The sequence below is a fragment of the Pelophylax lessonae genome, assembly GCF_965119305.1.
Source record: "Pelophylax lessonae genome assembly, chromosome: 6".
Lineage (NCBI taxonomy): Eukaryota > Metazoa > Chordata > Amphibia > Anura > Ranidae > Pelophylax > Pelophylax lessonae.
The window spans coordinates 328,582,768-328,592,798 of record NC_138773.1 but is presented as its reverse complement, the minus strand read 5'-3'; the positions used below and the strand labels follow the sequence as shown (position 1 = coordinate 328,592,798).

At 43.2% G+C, this 10,031-nt stretch overlaps 1 protein-coding gene across 1 annotated transcript in view; it reads right to left on the bottom strand.

Annotated features, from left to right (window-relative positions):
* Positions 1-3,772: 3,772 nt before the first annotated feature.
* The window catches only part of LOC309557593 (protein mono-ADP-ribosyltransferase PARP14-like), a 254,593-nt gene continuing 248,334 nt past the window's right edge, over positions 3,773-10,031 (bottom strand). Inside the window, exon 16 of the mRNA XM_082260388.1 lies at positions 3,773-4,102. Within this exon, the coding sequence (XP_082116514.1) occupies positions 3,810-4,102 (293 nt within the window). The 3' untranslated portion in view covers positions 3,773-3,809. The remainder of the gene's footprint in view (positions 4,103-10,031) is intronic.

The window sequence follows — 10,031 nt, the reverse complement described above, 5'->3', positions numbered from 1 at the left end:
ATTACATAGTTCTGGGGTGGGGAGTATAAAAATTTACAAGATCACTAACATAGTTCAGGGGTCAGGAGAATGTAATATATTACATAGTCCAGGGGCTTACACAGTTTTGGGGTCAAGAAAATGTCATGTATAACGCAGCAGAAGGGTAAGGAACATGTCATGTACATCATCACTTACACAGTTCAGGGGTCAGGAGAATGTAATATATAACATAGTAGAGGGGTCAGAAGAATGTAATATATTACATAGTGAAGGGGTCAGGAGTATGTAATGTACAATATAGCTTACACAATTTTGGGGTCAGGAAAATGTCATGTATAACGCAGCAGAAGGGTAAGGAACATGTCATGTACATCATCACTTACACAGTTCAGGGGTCAGGAGAATGTAATATATAACATAGTGGAGGGGTCAGGAGAATGGAATATATTACATAGTGAAGGGGTCAGGAGTATGTAATGTACAATATAGCTTATACAGTTTTGGGGTCAAGAAAATGTCATGTATAACGCAGCAGAAGGGTAAGGAACATATAATTACACAGTTCAGGGGTCAGGAGAATGTAATATATAACATAGTAACATAGTGGAGGGGTCAGGAGAATGTAATATATTACATAGTGAAGTGGTCAGGAGTATGTAATGTACAATATAGTTTACACAGTTTTGGGGTCAAGAAAATGTCATGTATAACGCAGCAGAAGGGTAAGGAACATGTCATGTACATCATCACTTACACAGTTCAGGGGTCAGGAGAATGTAATATATAACATAGTGGAGGGATCAGGAGAATGTAATATATAACATAGTGGAGGGATCAGGAGAATGTAATATATTACATAGTGAAGGGGTCAGGAGTATGTAATGTACAATATAGCTTACACAATTTTGGGGTCAGGAAAATGTCATGTATAACGCAGCAGAAGGGTAAGGAGCATGTAATGTACATCATCACTTACACAGCTCAGGGGTCAGGAGAATGTAATATATAACATAGTGGAGGGGTCAGGAGTATGAAATATACAATGTAGTGTTGGGGTCAAGGATATGCATTGTGCAACATAATTTACACAGTGCAGGGTCGGGAGAATGTATAACATAGAGCAGGTGTCAGTAGTATGCAATGTACCACAAAGCTTACAAAGTTTAGAAGTTGGCAGTATGTAATGTACAACACTAAATAGCAGAGTGTATATAGTTGGGAGTCAGGAGTATGTAACGCAGAGCCCCTTACATTGCTGAGTAGTGGGTGGGGGGGGGGGAGTGCTTTATCATTGGTGAGAAGGTCACCCTCAGTACTGCCCTCTCCTGTGTCAGTCGTGTTATATAGACCAGACATGAATACAGACAATGCAGTGTGACTCAATAAAGTTTTATTGAAACCCAATACAAAGTACAATAGAGAATACAATATATAATGGCGGTTCTACATAAAGTATTTCCGGGGGAGGGGGGGCTCTAACTTTTTATACTTCTAATAACAGTTGATTGGTGTAGGAAACCTTATTGAAGGCAGAGTTAATGCCCTTGTTATAGCAACAAAGTAAATTAAAAAAAAAAAAAGTTAAAAAAAAAAAAGAATTATATAAAATGAATAGAAATAATTAAATTTTTTTTTTTAAAGCCTCCACCTCCTCATACAAACCCCATACGGAAACTACACCATAGGGCGAGCATGTGTATGTAAACATGAATTGCACCAAACTCATAAGGAGTACCTGTCCCCTGCCCATGCTATTACATAGGAGGCTAGTTAATCCCCTTGTTATAGCAACAAAGTAAAAAAAAAAAAAGCAAAAGAAAAGAATTATATAAAATGAATAGAAACAATTGCATTTTTTTAAAGTCCCCCTGTGCACACCCCATATGGAAAGCGCACCATAGGACTAGCACATGTATGTAAACATCAATTGCCCCACACATGTGAGGTATCACGAACGTTGGAGAGAGCGATAAATCTGGGGTCATAATTCATGTTTATATATAAACTGATGACCTGTAAAGGCTTTTAAAGTGCTGCCTGTGGAGAATTTTGGGTAATTTCATAATCTCATGGGCGTACGCAAATTCAAGGCTTGACATGTTTGGTGTCTATTTACTCGACACCATTAAATCTTTTATATTTTACTAACAAATTGGGTATAACAATGCGTTTATTATATGTTAGGCTCACCCTTTTCTTTTCTTTTTTTTTTCCTCTCTCTTTCTTTTTTTTTTTTTTTTTATTGAATTTGAGTGTATTTTGTTTTTTATTACTCGTAATTGAAAAATGTTGTTAATAAACAGGTGAATAAAAAAAAAAAAGTTTTATAGTGTACATTTTCCTGGAACTATGCACTTGATCCATAGCTGTGCAAATATCATGCTGCTTAAAAAAAGCAACAGTCACCATTTTATTCTCCAGGGCCTCTGCTTTGAGAAAATGTATTAAAAGGAAAGAAAAAAACTGCGGTTTAAAAAAAGATGAAATTAAATGATCACATGTGAAAAGTAAAAGAACAACAACCCAAGCTGCAACTCTATGGTCAGACATATTCAGAGTCATAACATATTCAGACCATAAAGAGTTATGCATACTTTTAACCCAACATGACAGAACAATACATCAATAATTGCAAAGATATATTCCAGTAAAAACAAAACTGGAAACTGTAAATCATAAATTGTGAAAAAAATGAAAAATGTTGTATAGTTGTAGTTGTATAAAGTCACCATCCATCACCGAAATGTGAAATCTCGACTAGGACACCAGCACCTGTATATGGTAAAAATTCCCGCTTACCAGCTAAAAGGGACCTTCTGTAACAAAATATCAGCAGCGCTTGTGGCTGTACACCCAGCCAGGGCCTTTCAATACGGTTCTTGTGGAATCCCCTCTGTGCCAAAGGTGAGGGTCATCCAGATATTGCCTTCATAACTTTGTCCCAAAAATATATAAAAGAGCTCCACATAGTGTAAAATCCTAAATTTACTTCATTAAAAAAAGGTAAGATGTGCACTTACATCAATATCGAAGAATTCAATGCCGTCAGCACTTTGCTCCTCCCTACACGTTTTGTCGCAAAATGACGTTTTTGGTTGGTGTACAGTAATTTCTAGCAAAAAATGCTTATTTTAACATGTGTGCAAAAAAAAAAAAAAAAATAATAGGAAAATTTCTCCTGTATGCAAGTGATACTGGTAACACCTTTGAAACCTGGACACTTTCACCCCCTTCCTGCCCAAGCCAATTTTCAGCTTTCATAGCAGTGAATTTAATTGGTATAAGCAACTATTTTTACTGAATGAAACTATTTCATTCAGTGTGTATGATTGGCCCTGTTTGTACCATGTGATCACTGTGACCAATGACAGCTAGCAACACAATTGTACACAAAAGATGGCATGAAAGGAAGCCGTCCATTGTTTACAATTGTCATGTGATTTGCTGTGATTGGTCACAGCAGTCACATGGTACCGGCAGAGGGCGGTTACAGTGAGGCGCGTTTCAGGAGGACGTCCTATGATGTCCTAGCCGTCATTTTGCAATAGGCATGGCAGAAAGTGGTTAATGATAACCTCCCCTCCCTCATGTTACAGTGGTCAGGACTGGTGATTGGCCACCCAAGCTTGAATATTTGATCCAGGAAGTAAAGGTGAAGGTCACGTGCTCCCCCATACCTGGAAGTACTGAGGCCTACAGCAGATGTATAGAGCTGTGGGAGAATGCAGAAAGGGGGATATCATTGGTTTGAAATTGGGATGCCCTATCAAGAGAACCTTGAACCACTTTAACCCATTCTCATTGGTAACTTGCTATGCTTTGCTTGGTCACTTGCTGAAGGTGATGAGGTACTCAGGGTAGGCCTGGACATCATTAAATATGGCAAACACGGTGGGATTCGTGGTGTCATCGGCTACGCTGTCATACAGGTCAGTGGGGTTTGCTTTATCCTTGGATGGAGGGACAATTAGATCTTCATCTCCCTTACAGAAGATACCGGTGAGGACCCGGGCCAGGTACATGTGTTTATAGCCGCTTGTTTGGTCAGGTATGGAGTATTTGTCATCTGAGGAATAAATTGCTTCAACTGCAAAGTACGTCCCTCTTCCGATCTTTGCATCTGTAAAAGAAATTTAGAAACATTACATCTGGTGAGGTTGGTATCTTTGAACATCGAGCCATCAACAGAAATTCCCTCCACTACCTTTAGATTTACTGGAATTTGACTTTATAAACATAAAACCCAGCAAAATATCAGTATTGGGCTCCGGCTGCAGCTTTCCTCTCTACTTATTACATCTCTTTTTACTGATATACAGTGGGGATAGAAAATAATCACCCCCCCCCCCCTTTAAAAAAATCAAATTCTGTTGCCTTGTAGCCTGAAATGAAGACAGACACAGTTTTTGTTTTATCCAGCTGTATTTACTCAGTGTAACTTATAACATCCAAGTGAAAGATCATTGGTGGACATTCCAAGCCTTTTCCTCTAACCACTGTATGCTCATTGGTGGACATTCCCCGCCTTCTCCTCCAACCGCTGTGTGCTCATTGGTGGACATTCCCAGCCTTTTCTTCCAACCACTGTGTGCTCATTGGTGGACATTCCCCACCTTCTCCTCCAACTGATGTGTGCTCATTGGTGGACATTCCCTGCCTTCTCCAACCACTGTGTGCTCAAAGGTGGACATTCCCCGCCTTCTCCTCCACCCGCTGTGTGCTCATTGGTGGACATTCCCCGCCTTCTCCTCCATCCGCTGTGTGCTCATTGGTGGACATTCCCCGTCTTCTCCTCCAACAACTGTGTGCTAAATGGTGGACATTCCCCACCTTCTTCAACCACTATATGCTCATTGGTGGACATTCCCCGCCTTCTCCTCCAGCCACTGTGTGCTCATTGGTAGACATTCCCCGCCTTCTCCTCCAACCACTGTGTGCTAAATGGTGGACATTCCTCACCTTCTTCTCTAACCACTGTGTGCTCATACGTGGATATTCCCCACCTTCTCCTCCAACAACTGTGTGCTGGTTGGTTGACATTCCCCGCCTTCTCCTCCAAATGCCGTGTGCTCATTGGTGGACATTCCCCGCCTTCTCCTCCAACCACTGTGTGCTCATTGGTGGACATTCCCTGCCTTTTCCTCCAACCACTGGATGCTCATACGTGGATATTCCCCGCCTTCTCCTCCAACAACTGTGTGCTCATTGGTGGACATTCCCTGCCTTCTCCTCCAACCACTGTGTGTGGGTTGGTGGACATTCCCCGCCTTCTCCTCCAACCACTGTGTGCTGGTTGGTGGACATTCCCCGCCTTCTCCTCTAACCACTGTGTGCTGGTTGGTGGACATTCCCCGCCTTCTCCAAGTGCTGTGTGCTCATTGGTGGACATTCCCCGCCTTCTCCAACCACTGTGTGCTCATTGGTGGACATTCCCCGCCTTCTCCAACCACTGTGTGCTCATTGGTGGACATTCCCCGCCTTGTCCAACCACTGTGTGCTCATTGGTGGACATTCCCGGCCTTCTCCTCCAACCAATGTGTGCTCATTGGTAGACATTCCCCGCTTTCTCCTCCAACCACTGTGTGCTGGTTGGTGGACATTCCCTGCCTTCTCCTCCAACCGTTGTGTGCTCATTGGTGGACATTCCCTGCCTTCTCCTCCAACCACTGTGTGCTCATTGGTGGACATTCCCCACCTTCTCCTCCAACCACCGTGTGCTCATTGGTGGACATACCCCGCCTTCTCCTCCAACCACCGTGTGCTCATTGGTGGAAATGGCATTTGAAAGACCAATGCGCAAATACCGCGTGACCGTCATTTTGTTCTCCAGAGTCTTTGCTAAAAGAACTTCTGTCTGCTCTAAGTACCAGGAAGCGGGATACAAATTCCTGACTAGGTGGTATTATACCCCGGTCAGACTTCGTAAAATGTTTACCTCATGCTCTGACCTCTGCTGGAGATGTGGAGAGGAAGTGGCCTTCTCCATATCTTTTGGTCCTGCAACCATTTACAGTCTTTTTGGTTGACGGTATTACACATTTCTCAGGAGTTTACAGATCATACCCTTACTCTGGACCTGGTTCTTTTCCTTCTGCTCCACCACGAGTTCCCGAGGGAGTCCTATCGGAAATCGATCTTACTTACTGCGGCCAGAAGCTGCATTTCCCTGCTCTGGAAACAGTCTACGTTTCTGTAGTCTGTGGCTACGTAAAGTCGCGTATATTAACGAGATGAAATACCTTGTGGCCGCCGAACGGGGTACAAGGGACAGGTTCCTGAAGCGATGGCATTACTGGCACAAGTTCACGTTTTCCGCTGAATTCAGAGACCTTGTTGCCTAAAGGGACTTGGTACGAATGGTTGGCCATCTCTACCCTCCCCCCCCTCTTTTCTCCTCTCCCCCCCTTACCCTCCTTTCTAGACTGCATTTCTCTTTCCTACCTCTTTTGTCAGTTACACCCGATTCTTGGGCATGAAAAAAAAACCCTTTCCCCCAGGCATGCTTGCAGTCGAGATACCATCTTAAGGTTACTGTAGTGGCTCGTTCCCTGGGATGCACTTCCTCGCTCCCGTATACCGGACACAAGACAGATGCCGGTGGGAGTGGGAATTGCCCCCGGAATGTACCGCTCTGTTTTCATTTTTTACGTTCCTTTACACGGTTTGCTCTAGAGACTGAAGTTCGGTTGGCCTATACTCAAGATGCCTGTTATTCTAGCTTGCGGATTGTTCACATGATCGAGTAAGCGATGCTCTCATGGCTAGTTATATATTTCACACGTATATACTGCTGTCTCTGTCCATCTTGATATGCTGCTCTGTTATTTACAACTGTTCACGACTGTATTATATGCCTTTCATGTCATAATAAAGAATTTACAAAAAAGAAACGCTGGGTAGGGCTGTTGTGTTCAGGTTCAATCCTATGCTCGTTTCTACTCTGCGTAGGGCACAAAGCGGTCACATTTAGTATCGTTCATATTACCGCGACTAAATGTTTCACTTTTTGTTGCAGCCGGAACTTTGGCTCAGCTGAACACCCTATATAGGTGCACACAAGGGAAGAGATGGGGATTAATAGGCAATCACCTCAGAACCGGTTGCAAAAGGAAGGCTCAACTTTGGTATTAAACTGCAAAAAACCTTTATTGATAGTGCAATCAAGAACAGATAGAAAAACACATGCTAAAATGTAGCAAATGATGAAGACCAGAAGACCTGCTGTTGCAGCAAATCATCACAAGCTCACACACACACATCAAAGGGCCCAATCCATCCACCCCACGCCAAGCGCACCAAACCCCTACGATTCCTAGAAGGGTGGCCTAGTGGCATACAATGTAATTCAGCAAAATGGAAATAGAGTCTTGGTGCAGTCTATGCTAATAGCCGAGCTCTCAAAATAATGCGGATTAAAGGACAATATCTTCATATTGCAAGGACATCCATGGCAGCAAAGATGAAAATGTAAATACCGTATTTTCTGGCGTATAAGACGACTTTTTAACCCAGGAAAATCATCTCAAAGTTGTGGGGTCGTCTTATACGCCGGGTTTTGTCTTAGAGGGCGGATGCTGAAACTTCGGAGCTGAACTGGAGAATATGCGGTGGGGGCTCAAAAAGGCCGGGGGTTGTAAGCCTGCTTGGATTGGCTCTCCCTGCCTGCCCAGTCCTTCCAGTCTCAGAGACTATGGTATGCCCGGGGTATGGAGAAAAGAGAGAGAGAGAGCAGCAATGTGACCAAAAAAACACACCTCTTTCACCCGTCTGGCCCGCCCTTGTATCCAATTACCATACCTCCTTCTCTGCGTTTTGCTCCTGAGGACTGCAGTAAAGCGGTGCAGGTGGTGCAGGCGCGCATGTGCGAGATGTGAGAGGCAGAGAAGGAGGTACGGTAATAGGATACAAGGGCGGGCCAGACAGGTGAAAGAGGCGTGTTTTTCTGGTCACATCGCCGCTCTCTCACTCTTTTTTCCATACCCCGGGCATACCAGAGACAGGGAGGGCTGGGCAGGCAGGGAGAGCCAATCCAAGCAGGCTTACAACCAGCCATTATAGCACTAGTACAGTATACAAACATGTCCAACAGTCAAAACCCTATCATGACTCCACCAGCAAGAAGAAAGAAATATGAAGCCAGTTTTAAACTTATATATCCCAAACTCGTCTTATACGCCCAGTCGTCTTATACGCCGGAAAATACGGTATCATGTAGATCAACCATCTAGACATCAGGCACAGAAAACAAGAATACACTGTCCCTCCTGGGTGGGCACCAAGGAGTCCATAAGACAATGAATGAAGAGCTGCAATAGTATAAACAGTGGGGTATGTCACCCAGTGGCTGTGGCCCCATATTAATCAGTGTGATGCCTCAGAGGGATGTGCTGATTGGTTTCCCGCTTTAGTTCCCTGAACAGCTAAAATCCAGGCCGAGCCAACGGCTTATCTCTAGGGAGGGGGGGAGGGAATGCTGCAACCAAATGGCAACTTTGTATTGGTCAGTCATAAGTTCACATTCATTGGATTGTTCATTTGCTCTATAAGGCCTCTTGCACACTGCAGCTTAACCACTTTACCACCGAAGGATTTTCCTGCTTTGCGTCCAGACCACTTTTTGCAACTTGGCACTGCGCAAATTTAACTGACAATTGCGCGGTCATGCAACGCCGTACCCAAACTAAATTTACGTCCTTTTTTCCCACAAACAGAGCTTTCTTTTGGTGGTATTTGATCACCTCTGCCCTTTTCATTTTTTGCGATATTAATAAAAAAAGAGCGAAAATTTTGCAAAAAAATTGACATTTTCTACATTTGACAGTTAAAAAATATCCAATATATTCATATTTTGTCATATATTTAGTCCAAAATGTATTTAGCTACATGTGTTTGACAAAAAAATTCTCAATGAGCGTATTTTTAACCGCTTTAAGACCGGAAGATTTTACCCCATTCCTGACCAGGCCATATTTTGTGATTCGGCACTGCGTTATTTTAACGGACAATTGCATGGTCGTGCAACGCTGTACCCAAATTAAATTTACGTCCTTTTTTCCCCACAAACAGAGCTTTCTTTTGGTGGTATTTGATCACCTGTGCGATTTTTACTTTTTGAAAAAAAGAGCGACAATTTTGAGAAAAAAAAAACAATATTTTTTTACATTCTGATATATAACATTCCCAAAAAAAAATTTAAAATCAATTTTTTTAACATTTTAGGCCAATTTGTTTTCTGCTACATATTTTTGGTTAAAAAAATCACAATAAGCGTATTTTGATTGGTTTGTGCAAAAGTTATCGTGTTTACTAAATACGGGAAAGATTTGTCATTTCTATTGTTTATTTTTTTTTACTAGTAATGGCGGCGATCTGCGATTTTTTTTTTGCGGGACTGCGACATTGCGGCGGACAGATCGGACCCTTGACTGACATTTTTGACACTTTTGGGGGTACCAGTGACATTACTACAGTAATCAGTGCTATAAATATGCACTGTTACTGTAATAATGACACTGGCAGAGAAGGGGTTAACTTTATTGGTGATCAAGGGGTTAAATGTGTGCCTTATGCTTACTGACGTGTGTGGGGGGAGGGGACTGTGTGACACAGACACAGATCGCAGGTTGAGCTATGCTGAATCCTGTAATCTGTCCCTGCCTGTCACATAGGAGATCCGCCCACTTTGTTTACACAAGCTGGCGGATTTCCTCACTCGATCCCCGACGATCGGGGAAGAGCGGTGGTGATCACCGCCTCTCCTCCCCTGGCCTGACTCCCGCTGTGTCTGAATACGGCACACGAACGTTCTGTTGATCTGAAAAATGCTTATTTTCATAAACGCGAGAATACATTTGCGTGAAAAGGCGCCAATTTGCGCAAACGCATATGCGCAAAAATGCACGCGAATGCTTGAAAATGTGCGCATTTTAACCACTTGCCGACTGCCGCACGACTATTTACGTCGGCAGTCAGCCCCTCACAGGCAAAGCGACGTAGGGCTACGTCACTCGCCTGTGAGGGTCTAAGGAGAGCGCGCGCGCCACCGGATG